Here is a 24,517-nt window from a genome sequence, read left to right as displayed (position 1 = left end):
GTGGGCTGAGATGGGGGTGGGCATCTGCCGCTTCGGCCCCCCTTCTTCCCTCACCTGGGCGTCCGCTTACAGGGTCCGGGCTGCCGTCAGGGACTCGCTCGGGCTCCAGCCCAGCTGGCTGACATGGCCGCCTCCGAGCTGTCACCGCGCTAGGTTTTCCCGTGGCTGCCGGGGCGCTTCTGGGCAAGATCCTCCGCCCCGCTCTGCAGGCTACTCCAGACTGGCTCGCGGGCTGGTAAGAGCCGACCAGCCGGAGGCCGTGGAGCATAGAGCGCGAGTGGCTAGAGAGGCCCCCTCCCCCCGGAGAAGCCACAACCATAGAGTGACGAGTCACGACTGACGTCCAGCGAGCATCTCCCCTCCCATCGCAGCTCCAATCCCTCGGGCAGTGGGAGGAAGCGGAAGTGGTTGGGCGGGACTTATCAGCACGCGTCGAGAGCTCTGTTTACTTCCGCTTCGCGCACTGTCAGAAAGGTCGTACGCGTGCGGCTAGTTGAATGAAGTTGGTGTTTGTGGGCCCGGCTTCATCCCCGGCCGCGGCCCGGGCTCCGGCCCCGGCTCCGGCCCCAGCCCTGGCTCCGACAGGCAGACCCTGAGGAGGAGAAGATGTGGGGGTCGGTGACGGCGCTTCCCGTGCGGTTGTCGCTGGCGACAGTGGTCGGAGCCTGCTTTCGCCACTGCCGCTGGGAGACGGGCGCGGGGTTCCTGACGCGGCCTCACCGGGGCCTGTCCCAGTCGTGCGTGGAACTGCGATCCTTACCCAAAGTTGGGAAGTCGGGGCCGTCTTCGAAGAGCAGGAAATGGCAGAGGCTTTTCCCGGGCAACGCGGAAGTGGCGAACACCGTGGTGCAGCTGCTGCAGGCAGGGCCTCCTGGAGCCTGCCCGCGGGTCCTCGAGTGCAATCCCGGTGCGTGAGGCTGCCGCTGCGGGGCGAGGAGGGAAGTGAGGCTGCCGCTGCGGGGCGAGAGACCGGAACCCGAGAGTGCCTGTGCGCCCCCGGGCGCTAGGCTTCCCGAGTTCAGGTTTTGGTCCGGAGTCCTTCCCGTGTGACCGACCCGTTGTACTGAGCGGGGGGAGGCCCTGCCCCTGTTAGACTAGTTGAGAATACCCTCGGCGCTTTTTACTGCCTCTCGAGTCTTTTTCTTTTGTGACTTATCTCAGGTCGTACAGCTAGAAATTATTAAGTATCTAAAGTCGAATTTCTGATACCCTGCCCACAGCAACACTTCCCTGCCTCTATACATATTCCCAACCCCACTCCCATTTCGTTTGGCACACAAAGCTTGAGTAAATGCTAGTAATTTACTGAAATAAGTGTCCTTTTGTTAGTTTTGATCTGCTACTTTTTTTGTTGCTATTTTTCTTCTAAAGAATCCAGGTGTGTGATTGATTTGCTAGCTCATAGAGGTATCTGGTTCCTCCTCAGTGAACTTGATGAGGATAGAGCAGTGTAGACAAATCATAGGGTCATAGATTTAGAGCTGAAAGTAACCCCCTTTCGCTTTTCTGGGGAGGAAACTGAGCAGAGAGAAGTTAAGTGTTTTATCCAGGAACACAGGTATAGTAAGGGGCCTAGCAAGAATCAAACTAAGCTCTTTTGATTCTTAAATATAATGCTTTTTTCCATTTCACTGTGCTCTCTGAAGACAAGATAAAGTCTTTAATCTCTAACTTTTCTTGGATATATATATATATATATATATATATATATATAGTGCAATCAATGACAAGCACTTATAAGCAATGAAAATACGAAGAAAAAGCAAAAATAGTTCCTGTTCTGGAGGATCTTATACTCATAGAAACATAGTATAAGTAAGTAGTTTTCAAGGGGATTAGAAGAGAAGGAATATTGAACCAGTTTAATTGGATCTTTTGTGGGTTGGGTTTTTGTTTATTTGTTTTTATGTATGCAGAGATTTGTAAACAGCTTCTTTTTTTTGTTCTCAAAGAGGATCCTGACATCAGGAAGGTGATTTCATGACACACAAGTAGTATAAGTAAGGAAGGAAACCTTGGAGAAAGCCCTCAGGAGAAGATGGCATTTAACTAGAATCTTTTTTTTTTTTTTTTGCCTGCATTAATTTTTTTTCTTTCTTTTTTTTCTTTTTTTTAATTTTTTTTTAAATTTTTTAAATTTAATTTTAATTTAATACCCTTTTATTTACAGGTTATATGTATGGGTAACTTTACAGCATTGACAATTGCCAAACCTCTTGTTCCAATTTTTCCCCTCTCCCCCACTCCCTCCCCCAGAGGGCAGGATGACCAGTAGATGATTTAACCAGAATCTTAAAGGAAGACTAGAATGCTAAGAGTTGAGGAGAGAAAAATATTCCACTCATGGGAATAGCCAGGGCAAAGGCACAATACTAAGAAAGAGTGTTATATGCAGAACAGCTAGGGAGCCAGTATGACTAGACTACAACTGGTTTGTGGAGGGAACTAGAGGTTATAAGGAGACCTTGAAGTTTTGGGAGGGAAGGCAGAGTGTTCACAGTGCAATGACATGGTCAGGTCTACACTTTAGAAAAATTACTTGTGCAGTTGAGAAGACAGTATTTGGGAAGAGACTTGAGGCTAGGAGACCAACGAGGATACTCCCACGGAGAGCTTTTGAGAGGTTGAATTAGAGTGATAACAATCAGAGTAGGGATAATAAAATGCATGGAAGAGATATTTAGAAAAAATAATTATTAAATGATCTGGCAACTAATGGGAGAGGAAATTCACTATGAGAATGAGCACGTGAACTTGGTTTCCTACTAGAAAGATGGCATACCATCTTTGTTGTCTGGAGAAAGTTAGTGAGTTGTTTTGGTCTTGGTTATTTTAAGATGTCTATGTAATATCCAATTTGAAATGCCCCTGCAGTCAAGGAATGCTGCAGTGTAGCTCAAAAGAGGACTAGGGTTTGCTAAATAGATATGTGTAGTCTTCATAGAGATAATAATTGAACCCATGAGACCTGATGACATCCCTAAATGAGAAAGTATTTTGAGAAAACAGAAGAGGATCCAGGGCAGTGTTGGGTCTTATCTGTAGTTAGTGTGTGTGATATGAAGGGAGATTAAGAAAAATAAATGTCTGACTGGTGGGAAAGCCAGGAGAGAACAATCATAAAAACTCAGAGCAGAGAGAGTATTCAGAAAGATAGTTATCAGTGTCCAATGCTACAAGAAAGGTCAAGAAAGATGAGGAATGAGAAGAGGACATTTAGAGTTGGCAATTACAAGCATTCTTTGGTAACTGAAGAGAGCATTTTCATTGAATTAGGCCAAGAGCCAGTTTGTAGAAGATTTAGAAGAGAGGATCCAGAAAGTAGAGACATAAATTGATTGTAGAGTATTTTTCTTCTTCTTCTTTTTTTTTTTGGATTACTTGCCATCCAGGGGAAGGGATGGAGGAAAGGTGGAACACAAGGCTTTGCCATGTAGAGTATTTTTCAAGGGGATTAGAAGAGAAGGAATATTGAACCAGTTTAATTGGATCTTTTGTGGGTTGGGTTTTTGTTTGTTTTTATATATGCAGAGATTTGTAAACAGCTTCTTTTTTTTGTTCTCAAAGAGAATCCTGACATCAGGAAGGTGATTTCATGACACACAAGTGAATTGGATTTAAGTAAGGAAGAGCTATGCAAGATCACTAGCCTCTTTTTCTCCCTGAGCTACCTGGGTTCTTTGGCAAGAAATAGATCCGGATGACTACAGATGGTCCTATTACAGTGAGAGACTAAGGCCTTTTTTAAACTAAAGTCTTTAACTAGTCTCATTTGTCATACCCATTTAGTGATTAGGGCTAGGTAGCAATTGAAAAGAATTTTCAGTTCTTTTACCTAGTCCAAAAAAAAATCCAAAACCCAAACACATAAATAAATATGGGAGGGGGAAGATCCTCAAGGATTTTGGCCTAAACTGAAATGATTGCTATTTACTTTTACTCTGAGTCAATCAGGACCCATATTGGGTCCCCATCAGGACCTATTGGGGATTGCCCTGGATCTGTTGTTGGCCAATCAATGAAACAGTGATTTGGGTTTAAGATCCAACCCTTGAGAAAGAAATCTAGTCAGTAGATCCCCAAAATATCTTGGGAAGGTTCCCTGATTCCCACCCTTTTTCACTCCCCCCCCCCCTCAAAAAAAAAAAAAGTTTTTAAGAGCATTTGCAGGTAAGGGTATGATAACCCTATATGGACAGAGGAGGGAAAGGAGAGAGAGGGAGGGAGGAAGGAAGGAAGGAGTTTCCCAACTGACCAGTTCTAGTTGGGTCCCCATTGGGGCAGCTCTATACCCAGAGATTGTTGTTTGTCCTTCATTCTTTAAGAGGAACATGACTTCAAGAGAGGCGATGACATGAAATTCACGTGAATTGGATTTAAGTGACATAGAGCTGTGCAGGGTCACCTGCCTCACTTTCACCTCCAGAGCCATCAGGAGCCATCTCCTCCAGTTGCAAGATAATTAGAATCACTGGAGATGGACCTGAATTCAGTGGGAGATCTTTTTGGCCTTTTTAAGCCAAGATTTTAACAGGTCTTAGGACTAAGGCAACCTTCCATTCTAGTCATTAAGAAAGGTAAAGTAGGCAAGGAATAGTCTCTTTTAACTAGTCCAAAAAAATTCAATCTGGAAAAGGGAGACTCTCAGATTTTCTGGCCCAAAACAGAAACAATTGCTATTTACATTCACTCTAAGCCAACCAGGGCCCAAACAATGATCAAACAGGACTTGACCTGGAACTAATTGTTTTTTTTTTTGTTTGTTTGTTTGTTTGTTTTTTTAAATAACTTTTTATTGACAGAATCCATTATCCCTTGCTCTCACTTCTGTTCCGATTTTTCCCCTCCCTCCCTCCCTCCACCCCCTCCCCCAGGTGGCAAGCAGTCTTGTTAAATAGGTTACAATATATCTTAGATACAATATATGTGTGCAGAACTGAACAGTTCTCTTGTTGCTCAGGGAGAATTGGATTCAGAAGGTATAAATAACCCAGCAAGAAAAACAAAAATGCAAGCAGTTTACATTCATTTCCTAGTGTTCTTTCTTTGGGTTTGGCTGCTTCTGTCCATCCTTGATCAATTGAAACTGAGTTAGATCTTCTCTTTGTCGAAGAAATCCACTTCCATCAGAATACATCCTCATACAGTATCGTTGTTGAGGTATATAATGATCTCCTGGTTCTGCTCATTTCGCTCAGTATCAGTTCATGTAAGTCTCCCCAATCCTCTCTGTATTCATCCTGCTAGTCATTTCTTACAGAACAATAATATTCCATAACATTCATATACCACAATTTACTCAACCATTCTCCAATTGATGGGCATCCATTCATTTTCCAGCTTCTAGCCACTACAAACAGGGCTGCCACAAACATTTTGGCACATACAGGTTCCTTTCCCTTCTTTAGTATCTCTTTGGGGGATAAGCCCAGTAGAAACACTGCTGGATCAAAGGGTATGCACAGTTTGATAACTTTTTGAGCATAGTGGAACTAATTGTTGATCAATCTATAAGAATCTGTTTTAAAGTATGGTCCTTAAGAAAGAAATCTAGCCTTAAACCAAAGATGTCTTGCAAGGCTTCAGCAATCAAAGTTTACATTCCTTTAGGCAGAACACCTGCACTAAGGGTATTCCTTTGTCCACTGAAGAAAACAGTAAGGAGCTAGTAAATAAGAAGAGATTGAAGATTTAGAGAGAGTGGGTATGATGGTGAGGATAGTCTGCTAGGCAAAATAGGAAGAGATGAGATCAGGGATGCATGTAGAGGTATTAGTCTTTGCAAAGATTGGAGTAATGGAGAAGATAGTAAGGGATAATGTCAGATTTATGTAAAACGAGAAGAGAAAATGTAGTTTGTTTAGAATGACCTTAATATTTTTGATGAAGGCATGAGATGAAGTCCTCAGCCAAGAAGATGAAGTCTGAAAGTATTCTTAGATGCAGAGAGAATGAATAGGTTTGGAGTAGCCACATGGTGAGAGGGACAGAGAATCAAATAGGGAGGAATAGTGGGGTTCCTTTGTGTAGTGGAGCCCAGTTAAGTTTGACAGTATAAATTTATAAGGACTAAGTCAGCAGGATTTTTAAATTCCCGCCATTACTGTTGAGCGGTTTACAAATAGGGAAACCTGCAGATGCTGGAAATAATACAGAGTTAGGGTAGGAGAAAGCAGAATTATAAAGAAGACAAGGGGTCAAGGAATTCAAGAATAGGAGATAAGTTCTGAGTTGAACTGGCTTACCAAGGGTCAACAATTGGAAAAGCTCGAAAGTATAACCAGAGCAAGGGTGATGGCTTCAAGTAATACTGAGGCATGGAGGGATTGAAAGTTGTGGTGAAGGCAAAGATTAAATTTAGGAGGAAGAATAAGTTGTAGAGGAAAAAATGGAGATAAAAGATTATACTCAGCCACAAGAAATATAAAAGTACAAAGTACATGGAAGTGAAACACTTGTGTCTTATATGTATGACTGAAGTGGAATGGAAGCAACTATAGGTGAAACAGAAGCTAGAATACTGTATTTGAAGTAAGGAATTTTGTTTTGTTCAAAGTAATAGGGTGAAGTGACATACTCAGGGTCACACAACTCGTAAGTGTACTGGGTCAGGTTGGATTTGAACTTGGGTCCTTTTGACTCTTCTTTACCCTTTCTCTACCTACTGCATCAATAGTGCATTTTATTCCTATGTATTAGTGCATTTAACGTGATTTAAGAAGGTTTCACCCACCTTGCTCTATAAGACTAAAAGGTACTGATCTGTTATTGGTAGAGGCATGGCCCTCATTTTAGCCTTCCTCGTGTATGCTGATGAAATCCATCTGCTTTTCTCTAAAGTAGTTTTTATACCTTGTCTCCTTTGAGCCTCACAACCTGATAAGCCTCAGGTTCAGACCGTTATTTGCCTATGGTCCAGCGATTAGTGATTGTCTGAGACCTTCCTGGCTTGCAAATAACATGATCTCTCTTAATCCAGAAATACTGAGCGATCATAGAGGTGGCAGAGAGTAAAGAAGAAATAAGCATTTATATGGTATCTGCTATTTGCCAGGCCCTGTGCTAAGCTCTTTAAAACCATCTCATTTAATCACCACAACAACCCTGAGCAGGTATTACTATTATCCCCATTTTACCATTGAAAAAATTGAGGCAGAGAGGCTAAATTATTTGCCCAGAGTCACACAGGTAATAATATGGGGCCAGATTTGAATTTAGGTCTCCTCACTTCAGACCCAGTGCTCAGGCATTGTGCTACCTGTCTGCCTTAGAGATCAAATAGCTCATTTCCAAGGTGGGGAAACTGAGGCTAAGTGAAGCAAAGCGCTTTGTCTAAGATCATGGGCTGAGATGAGGATAGTGCTTCTACCAATAACAGGTCAGTATCTTTTAGTCTTAGATAAGGGCAAATTGGTGAAACCCTTCTCAGAATGTGTTAAATGCACTAATATATAGGAATACAATAGAAACCAGTCAGGGTAAACATATGATTTTCCCCTATCCAGGTACATATACCTTGAAATCTACCTGTGGGCCTGTTGGATATTAGATGTGGGTTCAGAATGCCCAGATTTAGAACTCTTGTTTTAGAATAGAGATTTGCCTGGAACACTAAGGTTAAGTGACTTGCCCAGGTTCACAAAGTCTTTATATTTTAGACGCAAGACTTGAAGATCTTTCTGGTTCCAAGGATGACAATCCCCTTTGCCAAAACACAAACATGCTATGTATCAGTTATTGTTTAAGACAATAATTATGTATTAATTTAATAAATAGTAATCATATTAGTATCTTATCCTAGTTCAGGTATGATTCATTCCATTATCCATGGGATTTAAAAATTTCATTAGCTCTTTTCTTACCTTAGTGTGACAAAAAGACTTAGAAATTTAAGATTTAAATTGAAAGTACAGTGGTTCTAAATTGCTGTGATTAAAAAAAAAAAACAGTCAAAAATCATTTCTTGTCTATCACTTTGCTAGGTTATGACCAGTCTGGGACAAGGGCAGTATGTCCAAATGGCTCTCATTTATTTGAATGCACACAAACATACATATATCTGTATGTGTGTTTTCAAATGTATATGTATGTGTCCAAATGTCAGCAAGACAAGATGAGAATCAGTACATTTTTGGGAGAAAGGCAGGAATATCTGGAGAATCGGGACCATCTTGAAGGTGGTATTTGAGTTGAACCTTGGAAGAACCTAGGTTATGAGAAAGATAGTTCATTCTAGACAGAGAAAGCCAATGCAAGGACAGTGAAACAAGATGGAGTGCTCTGGAAGGAACAGCAAAAAAGCCAGATTAGTTGGCCATATACATATGGATATATGAAGGAAATTATTGTGTAAAATAGGTTGATGCTAGATTGTGAAGGACTTTAAATTTGAAACAGAACACTTTGATAGTGGATCCCTAGAAATAATAAGAAAGTTCTCAAGTTTATTAAGTAGGGGGATAATGGTCAGAATCATGCTTTAGGAAAAACATTGTACTAACTAGTATGAGATTGCTTAAAGTGGAGTGAAGGGAAAGAGACCATTGCAATAGACCAGGAAAGGGATGATTAGGATCTGAAACAGGGTAGCAGTAGTGTTACTGAATAAAGAGGGAAATGTATGATAATTTCTGTGGAAGTAGAAGGGACAAGATTTGTCAGGTCATTAGATGTATAGGATTGGTGAGAATGAGGATTTGATGATATTGAAGTTGCAAATCTGTATGGTTTGAAGAATGATAGTATTCTCAACAGAAATTTAAAAAAAATTGAAAACAGATTTTGTGAGGAAAGATAATGAATTTTCTTTTGGACATGTTGAGTTTAATCCAGTTTGAAATGTCTAATTGGCAGGTATTTATACAGGACTGAAGCTCACGAGAAATAGTAAGGCTGGATGTGGAGATCATCATTAAACTTGTGGAAACAGATTGTCGCCATACTACTGAAGAAACTGAATGTGTGGATTAGTGACTTGCTCAGGCTTATAGCTAGTGAGTCAGTGTAGCATGCTCCTTTAGAGTGCTTTACCTGATAGCAAAAGTCAGTTTTGACTATCAAAGGTCAGTTTTAGCGTGTTAGTACTTTAAACAAATTAAAAGAAAAAGTTTTGATTCATCAAAAAAAAAAAATTTTTTTTAATTATTGTAAAACCTTTATTTTTTAAATAAAGTTGAGGACTTTTATTTCAGTATTTATATTTTAAATTGCTCACTTTTCTAGTACAATTCTAGTGCCTGGTATATATTAGGCAGGTAATAAGTGCATGTTTACTGATTGATTGGAATATAGCATTTCCTAAATTGAATATTATGCTGTTGTTCCCCAAAATAACAAATTTTCTTTTCACATCCTAGGGCCTGGAATGATTACTTCTGCATTACTCAATGCTGGTTTACAAGTGGTTGCACTTGAAAGTGACTTGACTTTTCTTCAATATTTAACGGTACATAATTTTAGTTTCTTAAAAGAAATTTGTGTGTACAAAAAAGGTTAATTTTCCCGGGTCTAGGAAAGTCGAACTAAGTACTTGTGGTTCATTTTACTTCTCATTAGTTTGTTAAAAAGTTCCTTCTAAGAAAGTCTACTGCATGGGACGTTAGAAGACTGGTGTTCTTCTTCCTTTTACATGATGCTCCATATCCTGAGTTCTTGCCTTTCCCTTGGTTATTCCCTAAGCCTGCCTAGAATACTCCCCTTCCTTATCTTTATGTATCCAGACTTAGCTCAAACCTTCTGCAAGACGACTTTCTAGTCTCCTCCTCAGCTAGTGCCTATCCTCTTTGATTATCTTCTATTAATTCTTTGTCTATACATAGATACATATTATATATATGTGTGTGTCTGTGTGTCTGTGTGTGTGTGTGTTTATATTGCATCTCTCTTTTATTCAACAGAAAAAATCACTCTTGCTGTACAATTTAAAAAACAAGATGTCTTTAGGAAATGTGTATTTCTCATTCTTTTTACTGATAGTATTTTAGCACAATACCTGGTAGATAGTAAACACTTAATAAATCTTATTTCCAGCCTTAGACTTTTGCAAACTGTATGTCCCTGAGAAGGGGGAAAGAAAGGAAATAAGCATTTATATAGTACCTACTACACGCCAGGTGTTGTGCTAGTTGCTTCTTACAAATGTTGTCATTTGATCCTCACAATAACTTTGTGAGGTAAGTGCTATTATTATTCCCATTATACAGTTGAGAAACCTGAAGTAAATAGAGATTAAGTGACTTGTTCTGGCTCACCCAATTAGTAAAAGTCTGAGGCTGAATTTAAACTCAGATCTCTCTGATTCTAGGCCCAGCTATTTTCTATGCTACTAACTACCTCTAAAATGGTTAAATCTCTCTCTGAGAGGGTAGGATGAGGGTGGGTGGAAGGAGTAGAGGAAGGGAAGGGAATAAGCATTGATATCCTATTGTGCTAGGTATTATACTGAGAGCACTTTTACAAATTTATCTCATGTCCCAATAACCCTGCAAGGTAGGTCCTATTATCATTCCCATTTTACAATTGAGGCCAATGGAGGTGAGAGGACTTAGCCAGGTTCACACTGTCTGAGTAGCTTCTGAAAAGTCTAGTGTCTGAAGCCAGATTTGAACTCGAGATTCCTAACTTCAGGCCTTCTGTCCTCTGCTCCCAGATGCCTTTGTATGTAGGGGATGTGGTGAAAGTAGAAAAGGCAAGATTTGCTAGTGGTTTGACCCTGTGGAAAGAGGGAGAGTGAGGAGTGTAGGATGGACCCAGGTTGCAAGCCTGAGTGCCTGGGGAGGTGGTGGTACTATTAACAGTAGTAGGGAGGTTAGAAGAGGTTCAGGTTTGGGGAAAGAATGAATGAATTTTTTTTTTGGACATTTTAAGTTTGAAATATCCAGAAAGAAATTGGTGATGCAGAGCTCAGCACAATAAACAGGGCTAGAAGCTTGCCAAGTAATTATAAATGTATTGATGGAACTAGAACTTTGGTTCATAGTTTATTTAAAATTAAACCTTTGTTGTTCTATAGCTTAGCATTGGCTAAGAGAAAGCTTCATATAAGGTATCAGGCAACAAGCATTTATTAAACATTTACCGTGTGCTAGGCCCTGTGTTTGAGTTTACTATTATGAGCCAAAAAATTTAAAAAAGAGTGGCTACCCTAAAGGAGCTTGCATTCTAATGGAGGAAGACAATCTATAAAAGGAAATTGAAGGTGGGTTATGAAGGTAGCCAGCATAGGGTCTCTCTAGAAGCACAGTTGAGAGGGGAATGAAGGTTGGCTATTTTGGGTCCCTGCCCAGAATGGAGGCTCTGAGAGGAACTCAACAATAGAAGAAGGGAGAAGTGGGTTGCTACATTAGAAAAATGATCGAGGCTAAGAAAGCTGTATTCCTAGGAAGGATTGCAGCTGAAGTTCAAAATGTAATACAGCTGGAAGGGAACTGTGGAATATTGAACTTGGTCAAGTCAGGAAGCTCAAGTTTACTACATGTGTGATCCTAGGAACAACTTTTCCTATTTTCTGTATCTCTCCATTATCCTGATTTAATTAGAACTTATAAATGTCCATGTTCTAGTCTAGAACTATGTTTTTATTGGTGTGTTGAACTCCCAACATGGAAATTCTCTTCACTGGTAGGAATTGACCACTTGTTTATAAGTTGGAACCATATAGAGTTGACCTGAGATTTGTTGGTGGCCCCACAACTAGTATGTGTCAGTGCCAGAACTGAGAACTGCATAATCTAAGGTAGCCTTTAATCACAATGTTATGTTACCTCAGTAAAACTACATAAATAATTCTAAGGTAGAATATTCTACAGAGTTTATAAAGATTTTAAAATTTTTACTTTTTATTCTAGACCCTAAAAAACTGTCTAGATGGACAACTAGAAGTAATCTACTGTGACTTCTTCCTTCGAGATCCCAATAATAGAACATTATCACCACCTGTTATGTTTACTGAAACGCTTTTCAAGAATTTGGGAATAAACGAAGTTCCATGGGCAGCAGGTAAATTTTATTTGTTAAAAAACCCCAAAATTTTGCTAATAGGTTTATGTATTAGCATGCTTGTGAATGTGAATGAAACAGACAACAAATGTTTTCACTTTAATATAGAAGTATTCTAGATATCTGAATATTCAGCTTCAACAAGAATTTCTCTGTTACTATATAAAGAGCATTCTTCTTGGTATTGAAGAAAGGAATACAACAAATACATTACAAAATGAGAAATACAAAATGGGAACTAGGCTCTAATCATTAAATAGGATTTTAGCCAGTAAAGAGGGATGATTTAGGATGGAAAACAGAGGAATGGCAGGGAGGTAGCATTCCAGAGTGAGCAGAAACATGGGTATAAAAGTAAAGTTTGAGTAGAATATACCATATTGGGAAGAGAGTAGCATGAGATTTATCTGGAAAGAATGTTGACCAAGGACATAAAGATAAATGATAGCCACTTATCACTTCACTATCCACTGCAGCTAATTGGCACAGTGAATAGAGCATAGAGTTTGGAATCAGAAAGATATGAGTTCAGATGTGGTTTCAGGCACTTAGAGCTATGTGAACCCTGGGCAAGTTACCTCACCCTATTTGTCTCAATTTTCTCATCTTTAAAATGAGTTGGAGAAGGAAATAGCAAACTGCTCCAGTATTTTTGTCAAGAATACTCAAAAGGGGTCATGAAGAGTTGGATATGATTGAAAAATAACTAAACAACAATAAAAGGTGACAAATTTTCTTTAGTAGTAAAAGGGAACCATTGAAGGATTGTTAATAGGAGAATCATAATTATATTTATATGGCAACAATGTAAATGATTTATAGGTGGCTAGTGGATAGGGAAGGTGAAAAGGGAGGGAAGAAAACTAATTAGAAGGTAATCTTGACATTTGGTAGTAAAGTGCTGATGTTGAGGGAAGTAAGAAGAGAGAAGAGAAGCATATTCAAGATATTTGTACATCAGATTATTAATTTGAACGTAGTCTTTCTGTATTAAAGAGAGAAACTCTAAGAAGTTAGGATTTAATTTTCTGAAGTCAAGTATGTAGGATTTTCTGAAGACTGATTTGTTTGTTAATTTATTAATCTTTTACAATTCTGTTACAGAGAAAAAAATGTGCAGAATTTTTACTTACATATTCTTGCATATTTTCATAACAGATGTTCCTGTAAAGATAGTTGGATTCCTCCCAACTAAAAACGAAAGAAGTGTACTTTGGAAATTATTATATGACCTTTATTCTTGTAGTTCCATATATAACTATGGACGGGTAGAATTAAATATGTTTATTAGTGAAAAAGAATACAAGGTATGTTACTAAAAATCAACTGCTAACTATTCTGGTAACAGTTCTTTATTGAGTTTCTTAAAATCAGGAAGACTTTGGCTTGTTTGAATTTTCCTTCAGATGCTTACTAAATTAATGATATTCTGAACGTCATTTAATCTTTCTGTAACTTAGTTTCCTTTTCTGAAAAGTGGGAATGGTGATAGCATTTACAAGTATTGTGAAGACCAAATGACATAATATATTTAAAACACTTTGCAAACCTTAAAAGCACTATATAAGTAGAACTATTAATAGTATTGATATTTATATTTCCGGACTGGTCACATTTGTGTGCTTTAAAGACATAAATCAATCAATCGGCATTTATTATGTGCCTACTATATATCAGCTGCTATGCTAAGCACTGTGACTGCACATACAAGTAGAAAGATAGACCATACCCTCAAGGAGCTTACAATCTCTTGGGGGGAAGACAACACACAAAAGGAAGCTGAAAATGGGGAGTACATTGGGAGACACTTAATAAATACTTGAGAATGTATTGATTATGTAACAATTATCATTTTATCTTTATTGTGAGATTTTTCTCATACCATGCTATAATGAAAGTAATTTTAAAATAGTTTAAAGGAAATCTGTTTTGCTTAAAGGTTAAAGTTTAATACATGGGGCAGATAAGTGGTGCAGTGGATAGAACACCAGCCCTGAAGTCAGGAGGACCTGAGTTCAAATTTGGCCTCAGATACTTAATACTTCCTAGCTGTGTGACCCTGGGCAAATCATTTAACCCCAATTGCCTCAGCAAAAAAATCAACCAACCAACCAAACTTTAAAAAAAAAAAAAAGGTTTAATACATCATATAGGTTTTTTAGGAGTTAAGTCAGAGACAAAGCCCAGTGAAATAATGGATATTAACATTTTTGTTAATTTAGATTCATAGCTTTTACTTTTAGATAGAATAGTGTCAGATTTGAATGTTAAATGACTGTGAAGGATTTTAATAATATGTAATTTATAATTATATTTTTTGGTCAGAAAATCACTTCAAAGCCAGGTGAAAAATATTATCAACCCATAAGTGTTCTCTGGCAAACAGCTTGTGAGATAAAGCTTTTGCATATGGTGAGTAAAATTGTTCTTATTGTTAAATACTGCTCTTACCTCTAACTAACATCCTGTGCGTTACCTTTTCCTTACATCAGAACTCCAAGAAAAAGCTATCTATAGCCTCTGTCTCTACTTTTTTCCTCTCGATTCTCAGTCTTTTGCAATCTGACTTCTGGCCTTACCAACTGAATCTTCCGTCTTCCAATTTAAGAGTGATTTCTTAATTGCTAGCTTAATTGCTAGTATCTTTTTTCTTAGGTCTTATTCTTCTTGACCTCCATTATCTGCTGTTCTTTACACAAGATACTCCACAATGGCAGTTCTTTTCTCCTCATCTTCGATTCCTAGTTTCCCATCCTCCTGCAAGTTTTAGCTAAAATTCACCTTTTATAAGAAGCCTTTCCAGATCCACTTTTCCCTCTGAGATTATCTCCAATTTATTCTGCATAAAATTTGTTTTTCACAGTTGATTTCATGTTGTCTACCCCCCTTAGACTGCAAACTCCTTGAAAACAAGGATTTTTTGCCTTTTTTATTATTTTTTTCATTAGCATAGTGCTTGGCACAAAGTATGTGCTTATTAAATGCTTAATGAATGCTTATTGACTTGACTAAACATTCTTCTGGAATTTGATCCCTATTGACCAAGCTCTTGATACTGTTTACCATGGTCTCCTAAATTTAACTCCTCTCCAATTTTTTTTTTTAATGACTTTTTTTTTTTCCCCTTATACATTTCTGACTGCTCCTTATAGGAGCATCCCCTTATTGGTCTCCTTTGCTAGATTTTCTTCCCTGAACCCCTTAGCAATGATTCCTGAGCATTCCTCTCTATAGTGTCTCTCTTTCTGTGTTGGACTAAATAGAGAAGTTGGATTTATACATAAAAGGTAAAAACTATATAAGTGGAAGTTGTGTTTTTTTTTGTTTTCATTTTGTATGATCTTTTTTTTGAAGAGATCATTATCTATAAAATTAAAGTTTCATTTATTATATGCTTACTGAGTTCTAGGTAATATACCAAGCTTTAGGAATATATACATCCCTTAAGGAGCTCACATTTTAATGGGAGAGAACATTATTTAAAAGCAAACTTTCTGAAGAGGTAGAACTATAGGAAAAGAGTCAGATCCAGGATCGAGAATGAGGACATGAATGACCTGGATATCTTCCTTTTCTAGAATAACCAGCCAGTCAGAGACACAGGGGTGGAGCATAGTCTCAGTGTGAGAAATCCAGGAGTAGAATGAACTTAAGGACTTCTATGGCTGGTAATACAGAAGAATGAAGTCATTACCTATACCCTAAAAAATTGCAATTCATGTTTTAAAATCTTATTTTAAAAATATGCTGTATTAATAATAACCCAATATAGGTAACATAGCTATAAGGCAGAAATAAATTGTTTTGGTGGAAATGGCATTAAAACAGTTTGTGGGATTTGTTTCTTTGTTTTCCCAAGGAGCCTTTATCATCTTTTGTAACCTTCAAAAATGGATCACTGGTATCACTAAAGAACAAGGTAAGAAGCATGACATGATTAGTGTGTTAATTTGTCTTGTTTAACTACTTTGTTACAGGGGAATATTTGTTGGGAGAGGATTGGAAGAATCATTAAGAAATGATAGCTATAAAGATAACTGTATAAACATGTATACATATATTGGATTTAACATATACTTTAACATATTTAACATGTATTAGACTACCTGCCATCTAGGGGAGGGAGTTGGAGGGGAAGCAAGGGAAAAGTTGAAATGGAAGGTTTTGTAAGGGCTAATGTTGAAAAATTACTCATGCATATGTTTTGTAAATAAAAAGCTATTAAAAAAAAACATTACTATACAAAAGAGAAAAAAAATGAACAAGAAATGATAGCTATATAGAAAAAACACTTTACTTCAAAAAGTGTGTATTCCCTATAATTTTTTTGATGTGAAAAAATGTTTTTAATTTACTTTTGTTTTGATAAAGATAGAAATTTTTGGGCATTTTTTGTATTTCATCAGGAATACTTAAAATGTTAGTGCATTGAAAATGAAAACTTTTTAATATTTGAAACAGTCATATCTGAGAAATTATGAAAATATTATATTTTTAAATTTGAATAATGTGACTTGTGAAAAGTAATGTTTACATTTCTATGAAATTATCTGGAGTGAAATAATAGAATATCTACAATCCTCAGTTAATTTGGAAGAACTAAGAGAATCATAATGACTACTACAGTATAAATGAAAAGATTCCTTAAAGGATGTTGAACTCTTTATTTTAGCTGACTTCCACATTTCTTAGTGTTAAATAGGTCATAAAGATTACTTTGTACAGACTTGTCAACTCAATTTAAAGATTAAATTTTATCTTTTTGTCCCTGACCTTTTAGATTTAAAAGTGCTTTTGATGTTCTTTGGCTTGAAGTCAGTAGAAATTTCTGATATTTCAGTCATAATCTTAATTTTTATTTTAATATTTGTTAATATAAATCATGCAAGTTAGCTTATATTTGGATGATTTAAAACCTATAAAACTGGTCAAGAGAGAGGATACTGAATTTCTTTTTGCATTTACATCATCCTAAGATATTACTGATTTTTTTTTTTTTTAAAACAACATTAGTACAATTTAAGAATCATATTATAGATTATCATAGGCCATCTTGTTTGGTCTTAGGACACCAAGGTGCCCTGAAGTGAAGTGATTAGCCCAGATTCACCCAGACAATTGGTGGCAGAGAGATGATGTCAACCTAACGTTCTGGCTCTTACTCTCCTCCCTCCACCTCTGACCCAGAATCTTAGTTAAATTAAAACAGGGTCTGGTTCTTGTCCTAGCAATATTTTTCATCTAAATTTTTCTTCCTTTTCTTTTTTTTTTTTTTTTAAACTTTATTCTCTCCAGGAATTGGAAAATAAGCATCTGTATTTTATTCGATTAACTCCTCGAAGAAATTTATTTACAGATAATTTAACACCTGTAAACTCATATAATTTTATATGCATGGTTAAACAATGTCTTAACAAGAGCAAATCTAAATTAATTGATATGTTTAGGTAAGTATTAAAAAGGGTGAGTTCATTTGAGAATTGATATTTCACTAATATTCCAGAATTGATTTTGTATATTTGATTAGCTTAGAATGAGGCACTGTATCCTTATTTTCTCCTCCCCTTCAATCATACATATCTTTCAATTTTTTTTCCCACTTCTCTGAAATAGTAAATTAAATCCCATTTTTGAGTCAGTCATCAGGAGTTAATTAAATTTGACCTACTAAGTCAAATAAAAGAAATAGCCTGTTGTTTGTTAGGAGCATAGTAATTGGAGTTGGAATCAAGAATACCTGAATTTGAATTCTGATGCAGAGACCTAATGATCATATGAAAGTTATATAACTTCTCTGAGGTCTCATTTTCTCCTTAGTGTAATTGAGTCAATGGTTTCTAGAAGTTTTACATCTATGACTCTTCTCACTAATATGGAGAAAATGAGCACCATCTTTTATATATCCTACAAACTAGTTGCTTTTCCTCTTCTACTTCATTATCTATTCCCACTCTATCATCACTAAGCTGAGGATGTAAAATTGTAAACCCCAATTCAATATCCATAGAAACAGGCAAAGAGTGACCACTGAGGTAGCTCCCTGCTTTCACAATCTTAGGCCAAAAAGTTACATGAATCTGAAGTTCCAAAGGAAATTACAAATGTAAACTGTATCATTTTATTCATCTTTTTCCTGCTTTCTCTTAAATACATATACATATTTAAAATAGTCCCTTTACATGCCCAACTTTTTGGGGATAGAAAGATAGAAAGAACTAGTTGAACAATAATTATGTGGTACTTGTGTAGCACTTTATATTTGGCAAATGCTTTATATCTACAAATTATTCCAAAAGTCTTAGTGCAGTTTTATGCTCTAATAGCTTTTTCTGATATCCTATATAGTCTCATTTTGATCCTCGTAACAACATGTGACGTAGGTAATACAAGTTTTCTATTATTATTCATTAAAGTATACCTTATTAGTTTATCTCATTCAGTGCCATATTAGAGAGACTGTTATTTACATCTTTTGAAATATGAAAAATTTTAGCAGTTTTTGGTGAAAAAAAAAAAATACACCACATTTCTGGAAGCAAGTTTCTGGTTGCCTGGTGAATTATTTGTTGTGAGTCAAAACTAGAGATTGTAAAAATATGAAATACTATGTATAAAACTAGATGCTGTTAGGGTTGAGATAAAACTAAGATGCAAACTTAAGAGAAAAAGTTTTAAATATTATAGAATTATAAACATCTATGAAAGGGAACTGTGATGTTGATTAAAAGAATGTTCATAACAGGAAAGTAGAGAAGAAAAAGTTGAGGACAATTTCCAAAGGTAGTATTTTGTGTGGCTTATTGAGAGGATATGTTCTCATATCATTTTGGAAAAAAACATGAAGGTAGATTTTTAAATGTGTGGGTAAGAGTATTTTCTGAATCTAAATGTGGTTTCAAAGTATATTTCCTTTCAAATATAATGCATAGTAGTGAAGATAAGATCAGAAAAAAAGAGAAAATAAAAGTGAGGGGGAAAAAACCAATGATGGATAATGTGTACTCAACAAGGACAAAGAAGTTTAATTTAAGTAAGCCTTTACTTACACAGGTAGTTACTGTTAAAAACGTATTGATCTGAATTTAAAGAAATGTTAATAAATTGCTCCAAGTAGTTAGTCAAAAAAAAAAAAAAAAAAGAAAAAAAAACACAAAACCCCCCCCAAACATTTAAGTATCTATTATGTGCCAGAATTATATTAGACTTTGATACTACACCTAGAGAAAGTATAGAAAACAAAGATGGATTAGGCCAGAGCTTTAGCATTCTAGTTAATGGAGCCTGGCTACTTGCAGATTTATCAGTGCTGGAGCTACAAAGACCAAAGTGAAGTTCAGAGGATCAAAGTCCCTGCCCTTCAGGGGCTTATATTTTCTTGGAGAAGACAGAGAGTTAATGGACAAAATAGTGATTATGTAATTTGGTGGAGTCAAGTGCTTACTAGGTATGAGCACTATTATGCGCTATGGTACAAAGAGACAGCTCTTACCCTCAAGGAACTTAACATTCTAATAAGGGAGACATGCATGTGTGTACTAGGTACATCCAGAGTAAATGGAAGGGACTCTAAAAGCAAAAGTCTATAGAATGGGGCGGGGGAGGACAAGAAACGGTTCCTATAAGAGCTGAGTCTTGAAGGAAGACAGAAACTAAGAGGCAGGCAAAGGTGAGGGGGGCAGAGCATTATGGGAAAGGGAGAGAGCCAATGCAAAACCTTGGATTTAAGAGGCAAGTTGTCATTTATGAAGAACAATAAGAAAGCCAGTTTGGCTGGATTTTGGTGTGTATGAAAGGAAGTGATGTGTCAACAGGGCTAGTAAAGTAAATTGCAGCCAAGTTGTGTGAAGAGCTTTGAATGACAAATAAGGAAATCTACATTTGAACCTAAAGATAATAGAGAACCTTGGTGTTTATTGGGAAGTAGGAAATGATCAGAGCTGCACTTTGGGAATATTCCTTTGGTAGTTGTGCAGGATTGATTTGAGACAAGGGAGATCAATGAGAAAGGCTATTCCAAGTTTAGACAAGATATAGTGAGGTCTTGAATAGGGGAAATGGCTGTATATGTGGTGAGAAACAGGTAGTTGTAAAATTTGTTGTGAAGATAGAAGCAGCAAGATCTATTAGGTGAGATGATATGTGGGGCTTTTGAATTTGGTGACTAGAATAGAAAGGTGGCAGCTTCTTTGATAGGAACAGGGAATTTCAGAAAAGAAGTGAATTTGGGGGGAAAAGATAATTAGTTCTATGAATGGTTTGCCATAGCTGAGGATGCTTACCTTGCCAAGCAGTCATTTTATGTTTAATAAATCTTGCTTTCCTGGATTTTCTTTAAAAATCAGCTCAAACACCACATATTCTAGGACAGGACTTCTTAAAAATTTCCACTCATGACCTCTTTTCACTCAAATTTTTATGTAACCCTGGGTATATTGGTATGTAAAGTAGGAATACAATTCAAACATTTGCTGATAATAAACCATAATTTCACTACCCCCATATTGAGTTGCAAGACCCCATATGAATTCGCAATGCACAATTTAAAAAACTGTGTTCTAGGTAACGTCTCTTGGTCCTAATTCTTAATGCCTTTCTTTCTCAGATGTCTTTCTATCTTGGTTGTTTTTATTTTGTTTTCCACTTTATAATACAGTCTCCTAGAGGGCAGGGTCTAACTTTTTGGCATTTTTAGTATTGCCATTGTTTAGCACATAGTAAATGCTAAATAAATATTTGTTAATTTGTCTATTGAGAGAGCATCAGTTTCATTTTATGTTTATATTATTTGGCATTTGTCATATCTAAAGTCTTCCTGACCTTTAAGAAAATATCAATGCTATATAGGCATGATGCTTTAGATTAACATACAATATTTTGCCATACAGTGAACCCAGATTCTTTCAGCTTCTCTATTGACCTCTCAAAAGAAAATCCCTAAGTCTTCCTTCCATTTAGATGTGTTTTCTTTATGTTTTCATGTTTGATTTGTAGTGATGATGTCAGTATCCAGGAGATTCAATTCCTCCAGCAATAGAGTAATTCATTAATGGACAAATATCTCACTGCTGAGTGAATGTTTATTTAGTAGTCTAAAAATTATGTGTGATAATGCCTTCAGCCACTATCACTGTATAAAGGGGCTGCACAGTTTTTGAGGACCATTTTTATTTTTGTCTCCCTTAGCAAAAAATGCACTTGGCCAACTAGCTAGTGATGAGTGCCTTCATATTTAGCCAAGCTAGTTCTAGAAGAGTATGTGCAATATTTTATGAGAACTTCTCAGAATTTTAGAAATGTTAGAAATGATAATTAAAAGAATGAAATAAACCTGTTTATATATTTTGCAGCTCATGGAGTGTATGTGATCCAGAAGCTTTACTTCAACAACTAAACAAACAGAACCATGAACTTATAGGCAGTTTGTACCCAGAAGAGTTTAAACATCTTTTTGAAGCTTTGGAGTGTTCTGAAACTTTTACCCAAAAATGGATATATGATCATTATATACAAAATGCAACTCTAGCTAGCCCTTAAGTCACAAGGATTTTGTTAATTGGAGAAGTTACTTTCAGAAATTATGATGCAAATTAAAAAGGAATGGGTTAGGAAAATTTGCGTCCTTTTAACTGGGAATAAATGGTTTTGTTTTACAAAGTCAGAGGATAAATTGGCTGAAAATTCATGCTGATTTTTTTTTTAACAGTTGGTGCTGTTAAATATATAAAATGTGTAAATAAAATTTTCATTTAACTACTGATTTGATGACCTGAAAATTAACGGTTTGTTTTTTGTTTTGCAAAATTCTTCACTATTACTTAACTGCTTAGTAAATTGTATCAACTATCAAAGGGAAATTTATTTAGGTTAAATTCTAGCCCTATTCAACATTTTAAATTGAATACATTTAAGAATTATACTTTTACATGGATTTACTGCTGGTTACATTTCATCAGTCTTAAAAAGCAAATAAGATTGACCCAATTAATTGCAAGTTTTACTTTTCAGGTTTGTAAAGTTATGGTTGCAAGACCTGAAAAATAAAATTTAAAAATATTTTATTTAAGCTTTTTTTTTTAATCGGAATTTCTTTCCTAATGGGTTTTGTGTTATTCTTACAAAGCCTAAATTTTTTAATCTAAATACTTCAATGACATAATATATACATTTGTTAAAATGTTGTATTACATATATGTATATTTTAATAAAGAAATGTAAATTATAAAGTATCACAACATTCTTTTTTGTATTTTCTTTTAAAATTCATTTGCTTCATCCTGTCAGTGAGATGAAGGAATGAATAATTGATAAGATTTTGTTCATAGGGTAAGATAAGATGTTTGTGACACTAATATGATCATCACAGGTCAAGGGTCTAGGATGCCATTTATCATAATATAGTATATTGTTACGTCACTATACTTGCATACCTTTCATTTCTTGCTTGGCATATTAAAAGCAAAGTAGCTGTAGATTTAAAATCACCTTGATTCTATCTCTTGATTCTGACACTTAATAGCAACCTGGCTTTATCCATAGGATTATAATTTTAGAACTAGAAAAGACGTTAGAGATCAAGACTAGAGGCGACACAGCTCCAACCCTCTAAATAAAATCTTTCCTTTGTATCAAATAAACCAGAGGTTTCAAAGCACTGTAGCACTACTGGCTGAACCAGATTAAAATGTAATTGGGAAATATTTAACAAAATAAAATACAATAGAATATAGATAGTATCACTATGTAGATTTGAGTCAACACTTGGCCTATAGGGAACCTCATATATGGTTTAGTTGCTCCCCCTCCTTTCTGTTTTAAGTTTGACACACTTAAAATCATTATAAATAAATATTTCTAAAAATGTGTATTTTATTCTGCATCACTAGTCCATCACTTTTCAACTATGGGAGGCATACTTTATACTTATAGAGCAAGGCTTAAACATTTTCCACTTGTGACCCCTTTTCACCCAAGAAATTTTTACATGGTTCTAGGTATATAGATATACAAATCAAACATACTGAACAATGGTGACAATGATATGATAAATCATAATTTTGCAACTCCTACATTCACTTATGACATCTCATCTGGGGTCTCAACCCACAGTTTAAGAAACTAAGTTCTAGAGGCATGATTTGTCATTTCACTTATCTGATATTAAGTTTTTAAGCTTATTTTTTTTTTACATTTATTTTATTTTTATTATATTTTATTGTAATGTTCTGTTTGGTTTTCTTGAGGTCTCTGGACCAGCCTTTGTTTCAGCTTAGTAATCACCATGAGAATTGCCAGGTGTTAAAGTCCAAATCCTCTATTATGTCCTTCACAACCCTTGCCTGGGCCCCGGACTAGCTTTCTTAGAGGCCTTCTGGAGTCTTGGTTTCAGTGGAGATGCTAAGGAGGACAGGCCTGCCACCACGGTGGTGTGAGATGGGGTGAATGAATCTGAGTCCGAGGTCTTGTGCTTCAGCCTCCAGCCACCACAAAGGTGGACGATGGAATGAATCTGTCTCTGAGTCCCAGTTTTTATGCTCTACATTGAGTATAAACCAATCATTATATCACTAGGAAACCATTATTTCTGGTAAGATTAAATCAATCATACTGAGTATAGAGAACTATTAAGCACCATGCTAAACTAGATAACTATTGTCTTATCAATTCCACTGACTTAGCACCTTGTAAGAATCCTTGTTTCAGAGTTCTGGCCCATAACATTTTATATTATATACTATTACATTTAAAATTCTCTTGTTTTGCTCACTTCTCTCAGCTTCATTGATCACTCTTCATATAATTCCCAATTTCTTTGAACCCCATTTGTCATTTCTTATCTAATATTCCATTCCATTTCTTTATCATAATAATTTATTCCTTCACTCCCTGGAATGTAATGATCTTAAACTAACATTTCCATTACTAACTTGTCCCTAGGCTCTTTTAAGGTTTAAAAAATGTCTGGTCAAGAAAATCTGACATATTCCCAGAGATAAAAATTAGGGAAAATTTTGAACTAGAGTAATCAGAGCATCTGAGCCGGAGACTTCAGAAATCATCTTATGCAACCTCTATTTTCCAGAGGAGAAAGCTGATGCTAGGAGAAGTTGTGAGTTGTAAGATCACAGCTAAAAAGCCTATTTTCATACCACAATATTGCTGAATGCTTTGTTTTTGATGACTAAAAATAAATTTTGCTAGTATTGTTAGCATCAGTTTTATGTCACCCCTGTTCATATAGGTTTCATGGAACACTTACAGAAATGCCTACTAAATAATTCCATCAAATTATAATGAAGTATACACTAGAGATACAGATTTACTTGCTAAAATATGAGTATCTGTAAGTTATTTACATTGCATCAAGATGAGGCACTTTTACTTTAGGCCTAGATATAATATATGACAGCCTTTCTTTTCAACTTTTAGTTTTTAGATACTTTTTTAACAGTTAACTTTGGTCATTAAAACATTTCCTCATAACAAACATGATATATTTTTCCAGTCCTGGACCTTATCATAA

The 24,517-nt window shown here is 36.2% G+C and overlaps 2 protein-coding genes across 3 annotated transcripts in view; one reads left to right on the top strand and one right to left on the bottom strand.

Annotated features, from left to right (window-relative positions):
* CNST (consortin, connexin sorting protein) overlaps positions 1-351 on the bottom strand; it is an 88,770-nt gene extending 88,419 nt beyond the window's left edge. For both annotated transcript variants that reach the window (XM_023502026.2, XM_031966992.1), the window contains exon 1: positions 55-351. The gene's annotated coding sequence lies outside the window, so the exon portion shown is untranslated. The remainder of the gene's footprint in view (positions 1-54) is intronic.
* A 107-nt stretch (positions 352-458) lies between these two features.
* TFB2M (transcription factor B2, mitochondrial) lies at positions 459-22,168 on the top strand. Its single transcript, XM_003767772.4, has 8 exons — positions 459-907; positions 9,357-9,445; positions 11,847-11,997; positions 13,156-13,304; positions 14,323-14,409; positions 15,857-15,916; positions 17,293-17,444; positions 21,345-22,168. The coding sequence occupies exons 1-8, from the start codon at positions 607-609 to the stop codon at positions 21,529-21,531; spliced, it is 1,176 nt and encodes a 391-aa protein (XP_003767820.1). The 5' UTR covers positions 459-606; the 3' UTR covers positions 21,532-22,168.
* The last annotated feature ends 2,349 nt before the right edge of the window (positions 22,169-24,517 follow it).

The sequence above is a fragment of the Sarcophilus harrisii genome, chromosome 4 (genome assembly GCF_902635505.1).
Source record: "Sarcophilus harrisii chromosome 4, mSarHar1.11, whole genome shotgun sequence".
Classification (NCBI taxonomy): domain Eukaryota; kingdom Metazoa; phylum Chordata; class Mammalia; order Dasyuromorphia; family Dasyuridae; genus Sarcophilus; species Sarcophilus harrisii.
This window is presented reverse-complemented; position numbering and strand designations above follow the sequence as displayed.